Source organism: Pipra filicauda, unplaced genomic scaffold (assembly GCF_003945595.2).
Source record: "Pipra filicauda isolate LSUMZ 115617 unplaced genomic scaffold, ASM394559v2 scaffold33_size4404698_pilon, whole genome shotgun sequence".
NCBI lineage: Eukaryota > Metazoa > Chordata > Aves > Passeriformes > Pipridae > Pipra > Pipra filicauda.
The window spans coordinates 3,846,805-3,869,469 of NW_024104465.1; the positions used below are offsets into that span (position 1 = coordinate 3,846,805).

The following is a 22,665-nucleotide window of genomic DNA, read 5'->3' on the forward strand; positions in this document are numbered from 1 at the left end:
CCCTGACGCGGCACCACCGGGGGTTATTTTTGGAAAGCTGCAGCCTTTATGTAACACTGCAAACACACTCCCCCCTCTGCTCTGCCCGGGGGGTGTTGGGGCACAGCCATGGCCCCCTCCCCATCCCATCCCCCCGCCCCATCATCCCGCTTCATCCCCCCCGCCCCACCCAGGACCAGGCAGGCCCCAGCAGCCTCCAGCTCAGAGTTTTATTGAGGTTTTTGCACAAAAAACACCACGGTCACGGCATCAGCCGGGGCACCCCGTGAGCCGGCCCCGGCGGGGGCACGGGGGCCCTCAGCTGTTCTCGAAGGAGCCCCGCTGGTGCCACTGCTGGTCCCGCACGCGCCGCACAGACTGGATGAGGGGCTGGTTGGCGTCCCACTCGTTCCAGTGCCGGTACTCGCCCTTCTCAAAGACGTGCTGGCGGCCCCGGTACCCGGGGTACTCGTAGCCCACCCACCTGCAGGGACGGAGGCAGTGCTCAGCTGGGCCCCCCGCCCTGCTGCACCCCCCGCCCAGCAGGCACATCCCCTCGGACAGGGGGCAGTGTCCCTGTCCCCATCCCACCCCAGAGGCCGAGGCAGTGCTGGTGTCTCTGCCTGCCACAGCCAGGGGATGCTGCCCAGGGCCACTGCCCTGTCACCAGATGTCACCGCACAGGCTGCAGCCACAGAGCCCGGGTGGGAAATGCCATGTGCTGGGAGTGGATGGAGAGTCCAGGGTGGAGAAGGAGCCATAGCTCCATTGTTCTGGCACTGGGTTAGGGCAAGGAGCCATCACACAGCCCCAGGGACACCACCCTGGCCCCCATTACTTCCTGTGGGCCAGGGAAAAGGTGGGGGGGGAGGGAACAAGGGACATGACGGACACAAGCAGCACCATGGGAAGGGCAGTGGCAGTGCCAGGCCTCCCTGCCACCCCCCTGGGAGGACCAACCATGGTGCCACTGGACAGTACCCTGTTGGGGTGTCCTCATGTGCACCCAGTGCCCCCTGTCCTTACGTTCCATTCAGGGCCTTGACACTGGCCACGCGGTCCTGGAAGCCGTGGGCCCAAAGGCTGGGAACGTCGTCATCCACGATCTCCATCTTCCTCCCGGTGTAGCCTGCATTCTCAAAGAGGTGGATCTTGTGGTCGGCGCTGTCCTGGGGGAAAACAGTGGTCAGGGGCTGCCCCCAGCCCCCCGGGACCCTCCCAGCCTGGTGGTCCCCAGCGCTGTGGCCATCCCTAGGGGGCACAGCCACCCCAAGACAGCCCCACTCACGATCTGGATGGGGCGGAGGGACATCAGGCTGTCGCTGAGGTGGCTGTTGGACCAGGAGTCCCAGCGTGGGTAGTCGCCCTTCTCCAGCACGAACTGCTCCCCGGCGTAGCCTTGTCGCTCGAAGCCCAGCCACCTGTGGGACCCCAGCGTGAGGGGGGGATGCTCTCCCTGCCCCAACTTCCCTCGAGGCTGATCCATCCTCCCCACCCTGGACTTACGGGCCAGATTCCACCTGGATGGAGCCCACCTTCTCCATCTCTTTCTCAGTGATGTTGGGGAGCTCCTCTGTTAGCTCACACTTCTTCCCCTGGAAATTCTCCAGCTCGTAGATCGTGATCTAAGGTGGGGAGAGACACTGTCAGCCACTGCCACAGCCATGCTGTGGAGGGAACACCCTGCCCCACTGCAGGGATCCCCTGGAAATGGGAGCAGCAGGGGAGCAAAGTGGCCATGTCCTTCTGTCCTGGCCGCCCTATGCCAATGTCACTCCTCGCCCACGGCAGAGACAGGTCCTGCCAAGTGCCTCTACCCTGACATGGCTCTGGGCCTTACTCTGGCCGAGGGTGTTTCCTTGAATTTCCTCCATGACAAGCTGAAAACAAGTGACCAGCTCAAACACAGCACTGGAAACACAGAGGGTTTGGGCTGAGACTCCCAGAGTTGTGGGATAGTGTCTCCTGCCCCAGCCTGCTCATGGTCCATCCTTTTCTTATCTCTGCTCCTCCAAACCCAACCATTCCTCTGGCCTGGCCTGGACCAAGCTCATTATTTAGTGTTTCCTTCTAAACCTGTCAGGTACAGAGACCCCAACACCTCCCTGGGTCCTCCTGCTCCTGGCAGAGCCTTGAGGCTGAGCTGCAGGACGGGTTGGAGGCAGTGCCGGGAGCAGGAGCACAGCAGGGAGCAGGGCCCAGGGTGCCCAGCACAGTCCAGGGACCAGGAAGGTCCAGGGGCACACCCCCTGGGCCCTGCCCCAAAGGGGTCCCAGCTGCAACCTCTGAGCCCGGGACAAATTCAGAGCCTCCTGCAGACACCACGTATGGGGGGTTCAAAGGACAGAGGTGACACCCGTGTTCCTCAGGAACTTCTGCGCACTCCAAAGCAATAAGCAGCCCAAGATCCCAGCACTTCTTTACCCCACTTGCAGGATCTGCTCCCACCTCCAGCCTTCCCAGCCAGGAACAGCTTTGCCTGGTGTCCTGAGCTGCAGGAAGGGCTGCAGCCACCGCACCCCCACAGTTGATTTACCTCCAACCAACCTACGAGCTTAATTCAAACCTAAACACACAGCCAGAGAGTTTCACTGCCCAGACCCACAGCTGGTCCCACTGTGACGGGATGCTTTGTCTCCTGGATTAAATCACTGGGCAGCTGCACACCAGACTGGCGGGAGAACGTCCTTGGCAGCCACACAGGCAGGGACAGCATCCCTCCTGCCAGGCAGCAGCAAATCCTCGGCCCCAGTCTCCCTCCCCAGCCTGTGGCTCCACTCAGCACCCGAGCGGTGACACCCACGCGCTGCTGCAGGAGAGCTGGAGGCCGCTCATGTCCCCAGTACAGCCTGCAGTGCTGGTACTGGTTCCAGCCTGGCTCACACACATGCATCCCATGGGGACCCACAGCATCCCCCAACGTCCGTCTGGAACCAGTTGCCCCCAGTATACCTTGTAGATGCCACCTCGCTCGCCAGCTCCCTCCCCAGTCGCCATCTGCTCGGGGGGACTTTGCTGCTCAGTCATTATGCCTGGAAAACCCAAATTGCAGGAGGTTAACGGGCTCTGAAGTCCTTCATAAAACACAAAGGATGAAGCTGGCCTAGGAACAGGCAGAACAGCTAACACAGATCCCAAGTGCAGCAGCTGTAAATCCCCACGGATGTCTGGGCTAGGAGGAAGCTCTGTGATCCATCCTCCTCCCCCTCCTGCACATGGGCCCCACATCCTCACCCAGTTCATCTGCAGGACCGACCTGAGCCATCTCCCAAGGGACACGGATCCCTCTGCCTTGGGCAGCTCACCCAGTTGTCACTAAACTCCTGTCTCACAGCTTGGCCTTTGTTTCCAGCAGGAATTTGCCAGATTTCAGCTTCCAGCTGCTGACATCTTTTCCCACTAACATAAACCTGACACCTCTCCCTTGCTCCAGTATCCCAGGGGGCACTGGATGCGGCAGCTGGAGCTGCTGCTGCCGCCTTGGCTGGGGGGACGGTGGCGAGAGCCCCCTCCTCGCTCTCCAAGAACATCCACAAAGCTCCTGCTCAAATAGGAAACCCGTTGGAAAACACTTCCCCGGCCTCACTACGCAAGGGTCGGCGAGGGGTTAAAAGATGAATAAAAGAGTTCAATCAATGTCCTTAATCAAACCCTGCAGCATCACTTCTCGCCACGCACGAGCCAACCCTTCACTCGGTGACACCTCGACTCAGACACTCTAGTTCTGTTTTAAAGCCCCTTCCAGTCCAAGCAGTGCTGCTGGTACCTCTCCGGTGTGGTTCCGCTCTGCCGGCGGCACGGCCGGCCCCGCTATTTATGGGTTGCTTCTGAACAGAACAGCACATTATCCGAGCGCTGATACAGCAGCTGCGTCCACGGAATTCCATCCATGAGATTTCATCTCAATAGCGCGGGCTATGGAAACGTCATTCAGATTTCTCCCGGCTGTCCCTCGGAAATGGGCCACTCGATTTACAGAAGATTAACGTCGAAATTCACATCAGCACGTTCACGCTGCTTCTTGCCAGGTTCTCTGGAAAACTCTCCCATCAGCATTTCACGGGAGGGTTTAGCCTGGAAACCGAGCGCAGCGCAAAGCAAAAACCGGGCAAAATATTGACCGTTTGTTTGGGCTCCAACACAAGATGGAGTGGGGTCGGAGTCGGCTCTGGGAGCTTGGAGGGAAGCTGGGGCAGCTGGTTCCAGGGCAGGAAAGGACCTCAGGATCTCCAGGTCAGGGTTCTTGCTTCAGCTTTGGCCCTTACCAGGATGGTTCTCTCCATTGAGCCTGTTCGTTCTTTGGCTCCCGCTCCCTCCCCGGCCCATTTCCCAGAAGCATGTTGGCACACAGCAGGGTTTGAGGCACATCTTGGGGGGTGTAACAGGTGTTTTTGGGAGCCAAGTGCCTTGTACAGGGGTTCATCCACCTCTACAGGCACAGGACAGTGTAACTGCGGGGAGCACAGCCCTTCCACACCAGGCACCAAGCTGGGAGTGTTTCACTCTGCTGATTTCCTCTTCAACTTTAAAAGTCCTTTCCAACCCAAACCATCCTATGACTCCCCAAGGAATGCTGAATTCAGCTGCACGCAGCACACAGCACCATTTACAGCTCTTGCAGGGTTTGCTACCTGCTCCGATCACGGCTCATCCTGAACCCAGAACTACACGAGAAACCTTTACTGAAATTGTCAGAAAAGCAAATGCCCCGGGCCAGGCATTTGAACCAGAATGGAAACTTGTCCCGTCGTGCTGAGCATTAGAGCTGCTCATGGCAAGGCCCTTCATCCCCATCCCATCCTTCAGTAGCATCCTGGAACTTCCCATTTCCCCACAAAACATTCCATCCCTGCAGAAATCAGCCATTTACTGTTCCAAGTCAGGTATCTGCTGTGAAAATGAACCCCCTGCACCACAGCCCGTGTGGGACACACCAACACCTCCCACACCACCACATTCCACTGACTTCATTTTCCACAGAGCAGCCCCAGCCCAGCCTGTGCTGGCAATCCTGCTCCCTCCAGGATGCATTGACCACTCCTGGAGTGTACTGGGGCTGGACCATGGAGTTATGGGCAGGCAGCTCCTCCAGCTCCACAGGGTCAGTTAAAGGGCACCAACTTTGCAGCACCAGCACCAGCTTTTTCCATCACAAGGGGAAAAGGAGCCGAGACTGAAGTGCCTGTTACTGGGGCAGGGATGGTTACATCAAAGGATATGAACTATTTACCTGACATTTGCCTTGGAAGTGCCCTGATCCCCTCTAAGTCATGCTGTGCTCCAGCTCTCCCTGGGTCACCTGCACATCCAGCCATATCCTGGGTGCAACACCTGAGACAGGCGGCACATTCCGGTGTTTGCACAAGGGCTGAGGTAACAAACCTTTCACAGGCACCACTTTGCATTCCCAAATCTGCGCCATGGTGCGTTTTAGTTTGCCAATAAACAAATTCCAGGGTGAAACGAGCTTTTGTGCAAGAGAAAAGGGGGTGGTGGTGGGGGGTAATTCCTGTCAGGCCACTTCAGAGAAAAGTCTTGGATGTCTTCCATCTCCATCAAACAGCAGAAAAAAGCACGTGGCAACAAAAGTTAAAGCGTAAAAAATTCCAACAAACATTATCTGGAATTAAAATAGAATTATATAAACTGTATTACAGTCTGTTCTATTATTTAAGAAGTAATAACATATTTATATATCTTTTATTACAGAGTGATAGCCCGGAGAGAAGGAAGTAGATATTTAATCCATGTACAATATAAAGAAATAATAGAGCAGAAAAAACACTGTCCCATTCAACAACATTCTAAAGATGCTTTTTAATTAGACATTTAAGCATTAAACATTTCTCAGTAGTAGGTTAAACTACTCAATACAGTAAGTTTCAGTGCATTGTCCAAGCAGACGTGGAAATGCGAACACATTCAAGGGCTTCGTGGAAACCTCGTGTTAATCCCCTCAGTTTCCTCAACACACAGCAAACAGTTACAGAATTTCTGGCCTTCAGTTATGAGACCAAGAGCCAGTAAATCCTCCAACTGTTGAGAACACAACACTGTCACCTGCTCCAGTGGAAAATCCAGCCTGTGTAAATGTTCCTGTAAGCAGGGAATTACCTGATTAGTGGGGTTAAAACAGGCCCCACGTCATCTGAGTGAGCAGAGCCATCGCCACCCTCCTCACACCTGCACAGGCTGCTCGGGCTGGCCCAGGTGTGTGTCACACGTGGGACACAGCGATGGAACCCTTGGGTGCTGCCATAAAAAATGTATCCCGAAAGAAAAAGAGTTGCTTTTTCCACCATCATCTAAAGGAGAGAGAAGAAAATCTGTGCAACGTTTTAAAATGAGCTGAGAGGAGCTGGTTGATGGTGGTGGCTGAGCTCGACAGGGCCCACCTCCCAACTCCCAGCACCAAAGATCCTGGGGGATCCCTGCTCCATGGGGAGCAGAGGGGCTGCAAAACTAACAGTGGCAACAGCTCCCATGACAAATAGGGCAGAGCAGCAAGGAAAGACTTTTACATAAGATAAATGTCTTCGTCTCATCTCCACACCGGGAGCTGCCATCAGAGCTAAATCTGGGAGCGAGAAATGGGCATATGGGACTTGTCTCCTGACATCCTGCTGCTATTTCCTAGAGCAGACTGGGACTGCAAATCACCTCCTCTGTGACTCCTTCATGAGAAGAATTGGCACATGGTTTTGGCAGCTACAAGCCTGACAGACAGCAGAGCAGGCAGGCCACCGCTGTGGTAACCCCACGGGAATCGAGCTCCCAAAACACTGATCAGAAAAAAGAGAAAGGAAAATGAGGGGAAGTGCTGGTGCTTTATGGTTTGAATCTAGAGGAGCCCCTCAGCAGGACATAGGAAGTGCAACCCAAGGAGCAGCCCCAGCTCTGGCAGGCGAGGAGAACACTCCACTCTCCGTTCCCTCTTCATGCTTTCCTGGTCGAGCCTGAGGAATTTGACAGGACAAATCACCTCCCTCCTTGGGCTTCACTTTTAAAGGTTCACTGAAAGAGCACTTATCTGGGACAAGAATCAGTTATGTCTTACATGGCCATGGTGTTGGTATTTCAGAATCAAAGATACAGACATGTCTGGGGATTAGTGATTCCCAAACACCTGCCTGGTCCATGAGAGCCCTACTCTGCTATCAGCACATCGGTCTTGCCAAAGGAAGGACAGGAAATCATCTGAGAAACTGAAGATCACACTTAGGTTATCTCACAAAATCAGCATAAAAATAAAAACTTAAACCTGGTATTTACAGATTAACAAATAAAAATAAGAAGTGGGACTATCCAAACTGCTATTAAAGTGACATTCAACAATTAACTGGAACCCTGATATGAGTGTAACATCCTCCCTCTTCCCTTCCTTTTTTGTTATAAAAACAGTATTTACATATTTTTACTTTTTTTTTTAAAGAGTTGACATTATTGCTTGATCCTTTTTAGGAAAGACATTCCAATGAAGCAATTATTCCACATGCTGACAAAACACAGAATATACCACTTCAAGAGTGACAAAAGTTAACATTTTGTTCATCTAAAAATTATCTCCATCTGCCAGGTCAGCAGATCACATGTAAATATAAGCCAATCAAAAATACATTTTACAAAAAATAATCAAGTTTCCTTTTTCAATATGGCAGTAAACATGATTTGTTCTTCCACTCTCACCTTCCACAAACTTCATTCTAAATAGGAGCTTACTATTTGTTCACAAAAAAAAAAAAGATAAATTTGATTAAAATTGTTATTTTCATAAACAAACACAAAGCCCAGCCAGACACATCTACCAGAGGTCACAGCTCTGAGTGCTGAACACCTACACAGTTCGACAGCGAGGGGAGTTCCCTGCATCACAGCACTCCCAAGTATCTTCATTTTCCAAGACCTTCTGAAGTGCTAACCAGGAACCATGGGTCCTCCTGGCAGGCAGGTCTGAAGTGACACCATCCCCCTGACCTGACAGACACAGCTTTGTATTTGACTATGAATTGAAGCAGCTTTCTCCACAAAACAGGAAGGCACCATGCACAGAGCAGTTGAGGCAGGAAGCAAACAGCAGCAACATGACATGGGGGTTTAGGTTCAGATGAGTTAAGGCTTCTGTTAAACTTCTTTATCTTCTTCTAGTTAGAATCACTGTCTGGAAGGAAAAAACAGAAGGAATTGAAGTAATGGTGTGACACGGTCAGACAGTCAGCCCCTCCCAGGGACCTCGATAGGAAACCCCTCAAAATGTGTATTTCTGTTGTAGTGTCACCTTGGTATTGTCCTATTTAACATATTAAAAGCTCAAAAGCTGCCAGAAATTCTGCTGGAGCAACACAAGGTGTTCAAACTGTGTGCCTCAGTTATGCAGCACCAGACTTGTTCTTGCCTGCTGGAAGCACCAGGAAATCACAGCCCCAACAGAGCAAGGGTTGTGACAATTAAATTATCTGCAGAGAATCAGTGACACTTTCACCTGGGAGTGAAACAACACCTGCTCTGCCCTAACACACAACTACTGACAGTCCTGGTGGATGTGGCAGGGTAAAGGTCTCAGAGTTAGTGCTGACACAGTGCTTAAAGAAAGTGTGGTTTTGTCTCTGCACACCCACACTTAGCAAAGCCCCCCTTCCTGCCCCAGGTACCTTTTCAAACCTGATTCTCGTAATGGCTCTGTCTCTTCTTTGATTTCAGCTCCTTCAACCACTGAGGAGACTTTTCTTCTGACCTAAGATATAAAAAAATAATCTTTATTCCTTCATTATGAAAACTCATTATAGAAACAAAAAAAGAAATATCCAATTTCTTGCATTTTTTTTTTTCTTCCACCAAAACCAGTATCAGCATCGTTGGGGCTGGAATTCTCTCACCTGTCCTCCTTCTCCACACTGGAGGGCAGCACTCTGCTCCCAGGAGTCCCTAGCTGGGCTTTGGGGGATTTGAAGAGCTGAGCAGAACCGGTGTCCCCAGTACTCTCAGACTCTTGTCTTTTCCGGAGCTGGGCCTAAATACAAAAAAAGAGAAAGGGATTCCTTTAAGCAAGCATTCAGGCTTTTTTTTAATGCAAACCAGATCACTCATTTATAAAAACAAAAAAAATTCATGCCTAAAATCAGGGCAGGGATTCCTTATAAAGCATCAGCAGCTCCTGAACTGGTTTATCTCTCACCTGATGTGCTCTGCCTGCGCTCACCTTGAGAACAGAGTGATCCATTCCTGGGAACACGGGGAGTCTCTGGGCTTGTACCGCAGATGACCTCGGAGTATGCTGGATCTTCTCTTCCTCCTCAGAATCTTCCTGTTGCATAGTTTTCTTCTCCTCTAATTAATTGTTTAAAAAAAAGCAGAGTGGGGGAACCATTAGTCAGCTTTTCATCTCTCCCTTGTTCTAGATCTCTCCTTCTATTCAAGTGCAAATGAAGAGCAGGATTTAGAAATGTCATTTAGAAACTCCCGCCTTACACCCAAGCTGATCACAGCTGATTATTTCAGGTAGCTGAGGGATACCTGTGGAATCCTTGAACATCCAGGCATTATCTGGTTCTTCCACCAAGGAAAATCTGTTCTCAAACTCCAGTCCTCTGCTCCTCCTCAGCGAGTGGGACGTGGGGTTCCGGCGGCGCCGCTTTTTGCTGAGCTGCACCCGAGTTTTGAGGGCACTGGAGTCCAGGACAGCCGTGTGCTGGAAGAAACCCCACACCCTTCAACCAGCCTGGAAATAAACTCCATGTCCTCCACAATGACTTCCCAACCCCCTTCATTGCATTAACCCATTCAGTTTATTAAACTGTTCGCCTGCTTATTATTCTTGTAGTTAAAACTTAAACAGAATTTATGGTGAGGGGGTGGTGCATCGTGGCTCTGGGTTGTGGATGTCTGATCTGCATTAATTATTTGCACTAAATTAATACAAAAAATAACTGCAATAAATAGGAGTTTGGTTCCTAGAGTGTTTTATGAATACAGGTCTTCCTAGCTAATAGCAGCTGAAGGCCAATCTGAAGACTGGGATCTAAGAAGAGCAAGTACGCAAAATTCTCTCCCAGTGCAGTGCTTCAGCTTCCCTGCCAGCCACAGACATTCAAAGCCACACACCAGCAACAAGGACACTCCAAATTTAGTGTCACAGCATTCAGAAAACTTCTGTGATCAGTCACTTCCAACACATCCTATAGGCAATAACATTTACAAAGCAAAACTAGGAGCTGTAATTTATTTACTTGCTTAAAGCAATTTGCTGTTAGAGACTTCCCTGTAACCAGGAGATATTCCTGAGCCTCCTCTTCTTCAGAAGATGTGGGTTTGTTTCTTTTCCAGAGATTTCAGGTCAGGAATAAACTACTCAATAAACAGCATTTTCCAGCTATACTTGGAGCTACTCGTGTTTTACTGAGACACCTTTAGTGGCCCAGGGACAGCACAATACAGGATCTTCTGGAAGTATTCAAACACCGTGTGGATGTGGCACTTGGGGACAGGGGTTAGTGGTGGCCTTGGCAGTGCTGGGGCAATGGTTGGATTCAGTGGTCTTGGAGGACTTCTCCAACTTAACCAAAGTTCTTGCAAAGAACTCTCACCTCATTAACTGTGTATGGCCAGAAATTCCTGGTCTCATACCAGTGCAAGATTTTTCAGTATGAAAAAATCCTTTAAAATGCAGCTATGAGCTATTACAGAAAGAGCCTAATTGTAAATAAGAAAAATATTAGTGAATGCCTTTATAGCCTTAAATCTGCATGGCTCACAGCACATTGTGTTATTTAATTACGTTTCCAGTGTTCATAAAGCTATTTAATTCTTCTGTTACAGCTCAAAGAGAAACAGCAACTTTAGTAAGGCACTGGCAGTGCCCAGAGCAGCTGGAAGTGTTCAAGACCAGGTTGGACAGGGTTAGCAGCAAACTGGTCTAGTGGAAGGTGTCCCTGTCTATGGCAGGGGGTGGGACTGGATGAGCTTTAAGGTCCCTTCTAACCCAAATCAGCCTGGGATTCCATGTTTAATTATCTGAGACCAGCAGCTTTATGGAATCTCTCGGAACCTAAACATTGCAGAGACTAGAAGAACTTTGATCCTAAGCTTTTCAGGCAGGAAGGCAGCTGAGAAAATTCAGTGTGGGAAAGGAAAGGCAGAGGAAAACTGGGTGCAAATTTTCCAGAAGAAACTACTTTGCAGTGATTAACACAGGGAACAATACAGGTGACAAGGAAGAAGAATTTCTGTTTCCCATGATGGCAACTTACATCAATGAAGGAGAAATCAGTGGTCTTGTCATCAGGGAATGTGTCTCCCACAGGAGGTAAATCAGTCCCATCAGTGGAGTCCATGTCAGTGCTGGAACGGTCCAGGCTGGTGCTCCTTTGGTCTTTGTTGAAGTCATGGTGCTCAGCCAGGGAGGGCTGTTCTGTCTGCGAGGACAGCGAGGACGGGCGGCTGTTCGGGGGCTGCTTCCGCGTTGAGACAACGTCATTTTCCAGGGAAGGGGATTCGGGCACAAAGCTGAAAATGGAGCAAATGGCATCTGTGAGACTTCAGGGTAAACAAACACCTGCAAGGACAGTCTGGATCACACGTGGTCAGGAGAACTTAAATAAAGGTGGAACTGAAACTACAGCTATGAGGAGCCAAGGCACCTTTGGAGGCAGCAAGTACCAGCAACATTTGGGTGTGGATCCCTTCCATCAGCTTTCACTCCTTGGATTTACAGTATATTGGGGACTGGGGTGTATTCCATCCAGCCAGAGGCTTTTCCCTTCAGGAATGCTGGAGCTGAAGGAGAGGTGGGCACCAGGTGGCACCCTAAGGCTGAGCTCTGCAGGCAGAGCTTTAGGGGTGTCTCAGGGAGAGCGCACAGGGTGGCAGGAACTGCACACCAGTGCTGGGATGCTCCCAGTGTATTCCTGGGATTCCCTCCTTTGCCTAGACTGACAGGAACGAGCAATAGTGTCCAGGACCCGCACCCCAGTGCTGAGATGCTCCCAGGGTATTCCCAGAAATCCTCCCTTTGCCTAGACTAACAGGAATGAGCTACAGTGTCAGGGCTGAAAGCTGTTACAGTGGTGTCTCCCTTTGTCACACAGGCTGGAATATTCCTTTGAACAACAGGATAAAGTAGGAATATTCTACTGTCAGTAAAAATCAGGCCGTCTTGCTTCTAATTCCCAGTTTAAAAAAAAAAACAGAACCAGAAGTATTTATGGAATTCTAATTTTTCTCCTCCTCTTGGAGGAAGTCTTTTCTAACTAAGCACCATTTCTTGAGCACATATCTAGGAAAACTGTTCTAAACCCAAAAATACATGAACATATCAATATATGCCCATTTTTTAAACAATAAACCTTAGTATTTGGTACAGCCCACAGTGACAGCAATCCTGGGAAGAAAACACTCAGGAGTTTACTGCTGGATAACAACATCCATCAGCACCAGTACATGGTACAATGTCCAGCCTGGCAGAGCAGACACTGCACAGAGGGCTTCCAGCACATGAGCACAGGGAATGCTGCTTCCCTTCTTCACCAGTGGGCCCCAGGATAATTAAGAATGGCACTAATGAGCTCCAGGACAAGTTTTTGTCTAGGATTTTTGCTTCGAATGATATTTGGTATCCACAACGTCAGGCTTTAGACTCACTGCAAGAATGGGGAGAGGAGAGACAATCTGCAGGCTTAGGACGTTTCATGGAAATTAAAGTGTGTGTTGAAAGGATCCTGTCTGATGTGCACATCTCCAAAAAGCCTCTTCCCTGCTACATCCCAGGGCTGCAGCTGATACAACTCCCTAAGGTTTTTCAAACCAAAATATCGGAGAGGAAGATGTGACAGAAATCCAGCTGAATTTACACTGGTTGGTGGTTCCTCATTCACCAATCTTCCCAATGGATTCTCTTTTGGAGTTCCTGGACAATTACACCTCCGTTACACACCAATTCCTGTGGCAAAGCCCATCCCCAAAAGTGGGAAGGATGCCTGGAGTCGAAACCCTGTCATGCACAGTGGATTCTTTCCAGCTGAACAGCAAATTAGGGGGGAAATTCCCTTCAAAAAAATGAAATTGAAAACACATTTTCAGTTCTCATTACTGAGATGTATAATGCACCTTTTCCTACTGCTTCATTAAGATTTCAGGGTTTATAAGCATATCCATAAACTGCCCCCAGTGTTCCACAGGTGCATTTACTTCTCTGAAAAATCATCCTTTGTGTGGAGCACAAAAAACCAGCAGGATGGTTATCACAATGGGCAATAAACTGAGATCAATCCTCACTTTCACTTGCAATTAAATTTAATTAGTTTTAGCAAGACAGTGTTAAGAGGCCATAAAGAATGTGTTGCTTCAGCATGTGAAATTAGGAGTCAGAAAGGAAAGGAATCCTGCTTTTATACTGCTGAAGAGTGAGAATCCAAAGGCAGTTCTCACTGTTTGCCTGGTGTGTCACACAGGAAACAATGTCCATTCAAAAATCCCAGAATCATTTAGGTTGGAAAAGACCTCCAAAACCATCGAGTCCAACCTGTGACCGATCCCCACCTTGTCACCCAGCCCAGAGCACTGAGTGCCACATCCAGTTGTTTCTTGAACACCTTCAGGGATGGGGACTCCACCACCTCCCTGGGCAGCCCCTTCCAATGCCTGACCACCCTTTCCAGGAAGAAATTCCTCCCTTTATATGCCCTTTTGTATTCTGTAGCTGCAGGTTCCCATCTAATACAGGTGTCTATACACTGTCTCTGGAAGTGTTCAAGAACCAAGCAGACGTGGCACTTGGCCATGTGGTTATGTGGGCACGGTGGGATTTGGGCAAAGGTTGGACTCAATGACCTTGGAGGTCTTTTCCAACCTTAATGACTGTGATTCCATGAAGATGAGTTCATTCACAGGTGCATTAATGAAACACTCCTAAAATGATCACTCCCTGGCTCAAACACCAGGAAATGCCCACACCTAGAGGTTCCCCCAGCACAGCACAGGTACAGCAGGGTGGTGACACCGTTGGGTCCCCGCTGTCGGGGCGGGTGCGTGCGAGACACGACACTACGGGTGTGCAGCTGGGAAGGGATAAACTCTGAGGGAAGTGAGCCAGGCCAAACAGGAAAGCTGAATTATCAACGTCTCCTGCAAGTTCCTGCCCCCAAGCTGAGGCCAGGGGGTGACAACGAAGGCAGAGCCCTGCTCATAGCACCTGTGGTGGGATGGGGAGAACATCTCACTGGTCCTGGCAGGGGCTGCCTGCTTCATAAAAAATACACTGCAGACAAAATGCACTTGCAATACATTCCAGGAAGACTTCCATTATTTAAAAGTACATTAATCTCATTCCTCTCCGAGTGCCTGATTAATACATGAGTAATTCCCCCACAGTGAGCCATAAGTCAAGCCAAAGCAGAGCAATGGGGTGGCAAAATGCTGAGAAGTCTCTACACTGTCATCATTACACTGTAAAAAAAGCAAAACCCAAACATTCCTTATGGTGGAAACAAAATTGCCGCACATGGGGATTGAATTCAATCCTTCAGTGCGCTGGAATGTTTAAGTGGAGCTGTTCATACCAGCATGGATGGACTGAAATCACTCTCCAATGCTGTCTGCTTTGGAGCTGAGATAAGCACCTTTGTTAGGAAACTGATCTCAGAAAATGTCTGTACCATCCTGAAATCAGAGTTAATTTTACAGCAGCCTGGCTGTCACTGTTGGCACGTCACTCAGCTCGCTGAACCTCAAGCTGAAAACTACCCTGATTTCATAAGCAATAAAATATTTATAACACACAGTTCTCAACTGCAGAACACACCAAACAATTGACATTATTGTCAGCTATAAGATCTCAACAAGCACAGCATTAAAAACCATGTAAAATGCTATTTTCATACTACACTGAGCAGACAGGACACAGGCTCAGGGTAGATCAAGCCATAATTTACACAAAAGATGTAAACTATTAAAAACCTCACACTTTGCTGCCCTAGGTTTATTTCATTACATCATTTTAAGAAGAGAAAAGCATTAGCAATACAATCTTTCACTCGACTGATATTCCATTTCATCCTCCACTTCACCACAATGAAACACTTCAGAGTCTGGAAGTGGCCACAGTCCCTTAAGGTGTATCAGAGCACATGGAGAGGTGCATCCCATGTCACCACACCCACTACCCAGAGCCCTGTTCCAGAGGGATTTTGCCATTCAGCCCACCTGATAGCATGGCTGTTAAGGCAATGCCAGTGGGAGAGAAACAGATTTATAAGCAAATAAAACACATAAAAGTGTCCAAGGCCAGGTTGGACAGGGCTTGGAGCAACCTGGTCTAGTGGAAGGTGTCTCATGGCAGAGGGTTGGAATGAGATGAGCTTTAAGGTCCTTTCAACCCAGGCCATTCTGGGATTCTATGACTTCCTCTCACTCCTCAGCTAAGAGAAGCCTCAGGCCTGCAGAGGGCCACGTCCCCCTCACCTGTCCCCGCTGTGCTGCTGCTCGTTCCAGGTGCCGTACTGGCTGTCGGGCTCCTGCACCAGGGTGTCCGTGTCCTTCGCTCCCGGCGCCTGCCTGGAGAAGCACTGCCTCAGCTGGTCCTGCAACGAAACATTTCGTCAGTTGGCTGAGAGATTAACAGGTTTTATTGGCAACAGTGGGTTTGAATCTGCTAGTTAGACTTGGTTAACGTAAAACTGGGAATAAACTTAGACTTGGAAAACAGCTGTGAACTCGGAATGACATTCTCTATACAATAAGCATTGTTTTCCTGGGCAAATAATGGATTCTAGAGGCTGGAAGTGACTCCCTGGTTTCTGTAACTCCAAGCTGCTTTAATATTGCTCTTATCTCATTGCACAGAATTTCTCAAAGCACCTAGGCAAGCACAAGGAATTCTGCTGGGAACGGCATTTCATCTCGCAAGCACACAAGGCAAACATCAACTCTACTGCTCTTTTCCTGGGTTTAATAAAAGGACCCATTTTTTCCCCAGCTTTCTTTGGAAGACATTCAAAATAAAATGAATAAATAAATAAATAAGCACAGGGCCCCTATAAATAAATAACACAGAAAGCCCTTGACAAACTGATGTGTGCTGAGGCAACGTTCAAACCCAGCGCAGGACAGACCATGCTGGATTTGCTCTGTTCTACTCTGACCTCTCACTTCCTGAGTGTTTTTATTTCATGGATCTTCTGTTTTCATAGGCAGGAAAGAGTGGATCCCAGGCCCTTTCCTTTCTGGGGAGAGAAGTGGGTCAGTGCTGGCACCCCAAATTTGCAGCAGAGCAATGTCAATAAAGTCCTGCTGCACCTTTGCTTTGCAGTTGTGCTGAGTTACACACTGAGGTTTGAGTCCTGAAATCCTACACTGTGAACACATAATTAACTGTTGGTCCCTTTCACCTTCATTACACTGAACAAATACAAACATGGCTTTCAGCTCCAAATCAGCTTTGCTTATCAAGATTTTATCTGACAGCAGATTACATGGTTTTTCCACCTGCCCTTGGGAAAATCCAAGGATTTTTCTCTCTTTGTAAACCCCTCTACCTCAGACCCACCTAGCAGAACATATTTGTGGAAACTACCAACACATCTAGTTATGTTCAGGCAGCACACACAAAGTAGCAATAATATTAAGAAATCCCATATTTAATATAGAGAATTCCTTCATATTTTTGAGAAAAAAAGAGATGCATGTTTTCTTCACTTTATACACCTAAAGAATGCTGCCTTAAGACTACAAAAACATTAAGGATAATTCACCAATGCTGATACTTGGCTGCTGAAGAAGTCCCTCAACACTTCCACCTCTCATAACCAGTTCTTATTTCCCAGGGGCCACAGCAACTCTCCAGCCCTATCGCACTCTCTGCTGCTGCCAAAGTGTCTCTTTTAATGCAGAGAGAAACAAACCACAAAAGGTTCCACCATTTACTCCAACTACCACCATACACCATGACCGGACAAAGTTAAATTCCCAGTTTGTGATACTCAAGCAAAACTGGGGTTCAGTTTGGGAGTTACACAGAACAGATGTTTCCTTTTTTTCATTCCAGATGTTCCTGCAGCCCCAGGATTCACTGGCAGTGATTCTAACAGTTTATAGAATCATAGGACCATTAAGGTTGGAAAAGACTTCTAACAGTTTATAGAATCATAGGACCATTAAGGTTGGAAAAGACTTCTAAGATCATTGAGTCAAACCTATCATATATATAGATAGATAAATAAACACGTGCACACCCAGAGACAAATTGAGTTCTCACATTTCCCAGTCCATGCCAGGTACAAGATTCCAACCACAAGCCAGGCACATGCTGCTTCCAACAAGAGAAATAGTCTGGTACTCCCTAGAAACCACACGGCATTTCTTCCTGCTTGGCTCGGGTTTTCGCTTCCACAAATTCCCTCTGTAACTTCCCGATCCTGTGATTTGCTCCAGGGACTCCACTAACACCCCTGGGCTCGGCCTTCTGCTCTCACCTGGTAGCCACAGCACCCTTGGCAAGTGGATGCACTTCTAGGAAAGGCACTAACAAATGCCAATCGTTCTTCTCACTCCCTTCCCCCACTGTCCCGCTTGTTCAGGGTTTTTTTTCCAACCTGAAACTCATTAGGAATTTTTTTTTCCAATCCCAATCTCACATTACAAGTTACCCCATTCTTGTAATCAATTTGTACAGGGTATTTTCCACCAGCTATGACTAAGGGCCATTACTCCACGCATGGCATAGACTGTTTTACTGCAATCATGTTGTTTCTAGCTAGAAAACAGTCTAAAAAGCTTAGAAACAAGAATGGGAGCAGCAGAAAAGCAACTTCTGTCCCGTTGCACTGGGGAGGCCTTGTTTACGCAGCGCTGTGTTATCTGGCCGTGGTGGCTGGAAGGAGATGCGTGGCCAGCCCTGATAATGCCGGCGTGGTAGCCACGGGGAAGTGCAGATGCAAATACATGGCTCGTGTGAGGGCTCAATAATTCTTAATAACATCTTACGCTGCAGACAAACTGATCTGCACATATTCCTCAGTTTCAGGCAACGCTTGACTTGATGTTAATAGATACTTGAACTTTGAGATGCCATTTTACAGCCAACATGACACAATTAACAGCGTTAATTCTCTATGCTAAACCCAAAACAAGCCTGAAAAAGAACTAACATTACCGCTTCTGAAGACATTGTGAGATTAAATTCAATGAAACAAACAGAAAGTCTAAACATGAGGAATAAAACCCTCCAAATTCCAAGAGATCTGTAATTCTCCAGATTCCAGAGACTTTGTTATATTCGGTATTGCTATTGCGTTTTGCTTCCGGAGGAAGCTACTTATTTCAAGACGACAGTGTCTTTCCCTGACAGTCCCTTTCAACACATACTTTAAATGATTAATTGGGAAACATAACCATTCTTTAGGTACCAAGCACAGAAATAAGGAGCGGGAAGAGGAGCTGATCCTCTCCCCAGCTTGTGGAGGAGGTGTTGGCTGAGGGCACGGAGGGCGGCGCAGGAAAGCAATTTATAGCCTGTGAAGCTCGGAGGAGAGGGGTGTGCTGAGCAAAAACAAACCCTAAAAATTATCCTCTCCAGAAGGTGATTATTAACAAGCAAAGAATGATGAGTTTTAGCTTTTCTTTCAAAGATCTCTTTTATATCATTTTCACCACGCTCCAGAACAACTCAAGGCGATCAACACATGAAGCCAGGCCAGGTACAGCCATTTCCTCCATAAACAAAATATTCAGGATACAGTAAAGCCAGACATTTCAAAGGAAAGGACAGTAAAAAGAGGGGTCTAGTGTCTTTTTAGAGCCAGAAGATAAGCCCAAATTAGGAATTTTCTTATTTATAATGACAGAAAAATCTCCCCAAATAAATACCACGCTCGATCCAAGTTTCAAATGCTGTAATTCCTTGAGCTTTGATCTTTAACTTCCCAATTCTTATGCTAGGAACAGGAAAAAATTGACTTAATTTTCATATAAAATAAAGCAGCTGAGCTGTGTCCTGCTTTGCCTCTGGTTCTTCTTCTAAAATGAGACATTATGATTATGCCTTTTTCAGTCTTCCCTTGGAATTAAACTAGGCTTGGCTATAGTCCAGGGCTGATTACTCCTGCAATTTCCAGTTCCTGAAAATGATGCACACACAATATTGGTTCTACCGGCCCAAAAATTACCCGTAACTCTGAGTGAGCGGAGACGTTTTTGTGAAAAGCCCTCCCGCACTAATGTGAAATAAAGACCTGGCATAGGAGGAACACCAGCTCGGAGAGATCTCATGAGTCAGAAGCTGCACAGACAGTTTCAAAAATATCTTTGTTTGCAAAGGAGCCTGAGACATCAGCCAGGGGAAGTGACAGCCCACAGCTTGAGTGCGAATGTTCAAAGCTAAAATCCACTGGCATAGACTGGATATGAGGAGGAACTGCACAATGGAAGGAAGTTTTGACCATCTGCCTTGTTAATACAGAACTCAGAGAAAAAACTGTGCTTATTTCTTGAAAAGTGCCTTTTTTTTTTTTTTCATTTTCTCTCTCCTTTTTTTAATCAAAGAAGTCAGAGATTTCGTCGAATTGCCCCTTAAGTGTGACACTGCATTTAAGCACAGCTTACAAGTCCTTACAAATCCAGAAAACCATCACAACTGTTCCCCTGCAGACTGTCAGGAGGATGGCAAAACACCATCTATTCTATTAATTTTGTATTCTATTAATATTGTATTTTATTATTTCACAGTTGTCTCTGCTTTGACCAGGATGCTGGGCTCCATGACCTTCATAACCCTTTATAATCCGAATTATTCTACGATTATTCCAAGAACTATTAACAGAAGGTAAACCATACATTTTGGACTACTAACAGAATTATCAGGACATAACATCATATTGACACCAACCAACACCAAAAACCCACCACACTAAGAGGGTCTACGGGTCACAGCCCATAGATTTTTCTTTGGAAGCACCCAAATGACAGAACAGTAAGGGGAAAGTCTGACTCCATGGAATCAGCATCCCACAATTTCCATCCATACTCACTATCCGGCGAACGAGCGCTGCCCACAAGGAGTAAGTCATGGCTCCCTCCCAACGTTCCCGTTAGTTCCTGGCAATCAGGTGAGGAGATGGACCAACTCCAGGTTTAAATTAGTTGCTGAAAGGAGTAAATGCCTCAGGGAATGTCCCAGGCTGGGGCAGCACCTTCTGCCCCCACCCTCCAACGCTGCAGCCACAGATAAACAGTTCCAGGAATTGAACAGCTTCTCTCTGACCTCACGGATGAGGAAAGTTAAAGACCTCCAGCGCCGGCTCCACAGCGGGCAGAGCCACGTGGGACAACTCCTCGGCCTGCCCCAACACCCCATCCAGCACAGTGTCCTCACACCAAGGGACTCCACCATCATCGGAGATGATGCCCCAGGGACAAAATTAACTGAATTAATCAATCTCAGAACCTCCAGGTCTTTCCATTACAATACAGGCCACTGTGACCAGGTAAGGAGACAGCAGTGAGCAACCTTGGAGTCTGCTCAGGAGGAACATCCCTCTGTACTGTGTCCAGCTCTGGGGTCACCAGCAAAGGGAGGACATCAACCTGTTGGAGCGAGTCCAGAGGAGGCCATGAAGATGATCAGAGGGAGGGAGCACCTCTGCTGTGAGGAAAGGTGGGGTTGTTAAGCCTGGGAAAGAAGGTTCTGGGGTGACCTTAGTGCAGCCTTTCAGTACCTGAATGGGCTCCAAGAGACTAAGAAGGGACTTTGGACAAGGGCCTGGAGTGACAGGACAAAGGGTAATAATGGCTTCCCACTGCCAGAAGGCAGGGCTAGATGGGATATTGGGAAGAAATTCTTCCCTGTGAGGGTGGTGAGGCCCTGGCACAGGGTGCCCAGAGAAGCTGTGGCTGCCCATCCCTGGAAGTGTCCAAGGCCAAGTTGGATGGGGCTTGAAGCAACCTGGGATAGTGGAAGGTGTCCCTGCCCATGGCAGGGGGTGGAACAAGATGAGCTTTAAGGTCCCTCCCCACCTAAACCATTCTATGATCCCACTGCCCTGGTGCCTCCTGGGCTGAGGATGACAAGCCAGTTTATTGTGGAGAACTGGAGCTGGTGCCACTGCCGGATGCATAAGCACACACCTGGGGAAACACAGGCATGCCCCCTGTGTCTGGAAGCACTCACACGACATATTTAGCACTCTTAGATCCTAAGGAGCTACGCTGCTCTGCTCAAAAATCCTTTAAATAATGGATGTTCTCCTCTCCCATGGGCAGTGGAGTAGTACCAGTCCCACAGTGCCAAACAACTCAGAAATGCCATCAGCCCCGACATCCTCCCTGTTGCTATGCAACCCAGGGCTGCCTCTCCATATGTGTTTTCCCTGCCTCTTCCACAGGGATATGATACTCAGCCACCAATTACATCCCAGCTAAAAGCTGACAGCATTTCCCTTATGAAACATGGGTTGTTTTTAGAGGGTGACTGGTTTAATTCTCCACCTTTTCATTGCTTCCCAGTTTGAGGCGCAGGCCTGAATCCCAACCCCTTCTCCCTGGAAAGGCACGGTAAAAATCCCAGAAAAGCAGATGTATGCCAGTAGAAATCAGGAATATGCCGACATTCCTTCAGCCCTAACCTGGGGAGCAAATGCCAGGAGTGAGAGTGACCAGCTGGAACCCTGGCATCCTGGAGGGAAGAGGCCTGAGGTCTTCCCAAGTTGCTCTATCCCATGACACCGTTAGCTCAGCTATCTCCTTTGGAAAGCCCCAGGTTGCTCCCACAGCAGCCTTATTATCTCCAGGGCCATGGCCTTGCTGACAGGGAGCCAGCCTTGATCTGAGAATCAAACCCCTTTGCTTCAGCACTGAATTGAAACAAAACACAATCCCCGTGTTTCACATATATCCCTTGGAAATGTGCACGTGTCTTATGCTACAGCAAAAATATCTTCATCTTGATCAAAACACCCAAACTGTGTCACAAATGATATGACACATGGGTTAGAGCAGAGCTGATGGGGACGCTCCTCCCCACATCAGCACTCAATGCACATCCAGTGACAAAGGAGTCACAGGAAATCACTGCCAGGAAGTGCAAGGACATGGAGCTACTGGAGCAAGTCCAGAGGAGGCCACAGAGGTGCTCCAAGGGCTGGAGCCACTCTGCTCTGGAGACAGGCTGGGAGAGCTGAGGGTGTTCAGCTGGGAGAAGAGAAGACTCCAGGGAGGCCTTAGAGCCCCTTCCAGTGCCTAAAGGGAATTGAAGAGAGCTGGAGAGGGACTTTGGACAAGGGCATGGGGGGGAATGGCTTTAAACTGGCAGAGGGCAGGTTTAGATTAGATATTGGGATGAAATTCTTCCTTGTGAAGGTGGTGAGGCCCTGGCACAGGCTGCAGCACAAAAGGAAGACTCAAAGTCTGCCTGGCACCGACTCTAGCTAAAATGAAGAATGTCATCGAATTAGTGCAAATGAAGTTGGTTTTGCCAGGGATCTGGTTACCATCATGGAATGGAATCAGCTCCCTGCTCCTGGGGTGACTCGTGATGCAGTTACCTCCTCGCTCCATTGAGAATTTCAAAGACATTTGAGAGTTAGTAATTTTTTATACCCTGAAAATAAAGCTGCTCTGCCTCGCTGAGAACACTCACCATGCTCACGTCATGTGGTTCACTGCAAGGTTGAAGATAGAGTAGAGGTTGACTCGATGTGCAAAATG

At 48.4% G+C, this 22,665-nt stretch overlaps 2 protein-coding genes across 8 annotated transcripts in view; both read right to left on the reverse strand.

The window, feature by feature from the left end:
• Window positions 1–197: 197 nt before the first annotated feature.
• Window positions 198–5,588, reverse strand: CRYBB3 (crystallin beta B3). 2 transcript variants are annotated; one of them, XM_027722320.2, is made up of 6 exons: window positions 3,746–5,588; window positions 2,932–3,011; window positions 1,486–1,604; window positions 1,268–1,400; window positions 1,006–1,148; window positions 198–463 (listed from the first exon to the last, which is right to left on the reverse strand). In XM_027722320.2, the coding sequence occupies exons 1-6, from the start codon at window positions 3,864–3,866 to the stop codon at window positions 298–300; spliced, it is 762 nt and encodes a 253-aa protein (XP_027578121.1). In that variant the 5' UTR covers window positions 3,867–5,588; the 3' UTR covers window positions 198–297. The 2 variants fall into 2 exon arrangements, with proteins under 2 accessions (XP_027578121.1, XP_027578120.1); XM_027722319.2 differs by having other exon boundaries at window positions 2,932–3,893.
• Window positions 5,589–5,621: 33 nt separating this feature from the next.
• Window positions 5,622–22,665, reverse strand: part of KIAA1671 (KIAA1671 ortholog) — a 69,314-nt gene continuing 52,270 nt past the window's right edge. For 5 of the 6 annotated variants that reach the window (XM_039384139.1, XM_039384140.1, XM_039384141.1 and 2 more), the window contains 7 exons: window positions 15,430–15,548; window positions 11,223–11,478; window positions 9,490–9,664; window positions 9,176–9,303; window positions 8,853–8,986; window positions 8,628–8,710; window positions 5,622–8,137 (listed from right to left, as the gene is read on the reverse strand). In XM_039384139.1, the coding sequence (XP_039240073.1) occupies window positions 8,632–8,710; window positions 8,853–8,986; window positions 9,176–9,303; window positions 9,490–9,664; window positions 11,223–11,478; window positions 15,430–15,548 (891 nt within the window). In that variant the 3' untranslated portion in view covers window positions 5,622–8,137; window positions 8,628–8,631. Of the gene's footprint in view, window positions 8,138–8,627; window positions 8,711–8,852; window positions 8,987–9,175; window positions 9,304–9,489; window positions 9,665–11,222; window positions 11,479–15,429; window positions 15,549–19,991; window positions 20,046–22,665 lie in introns of those variants that run through there. The other variant, XM_027722318.2, reaches the window with a different exon arrangement.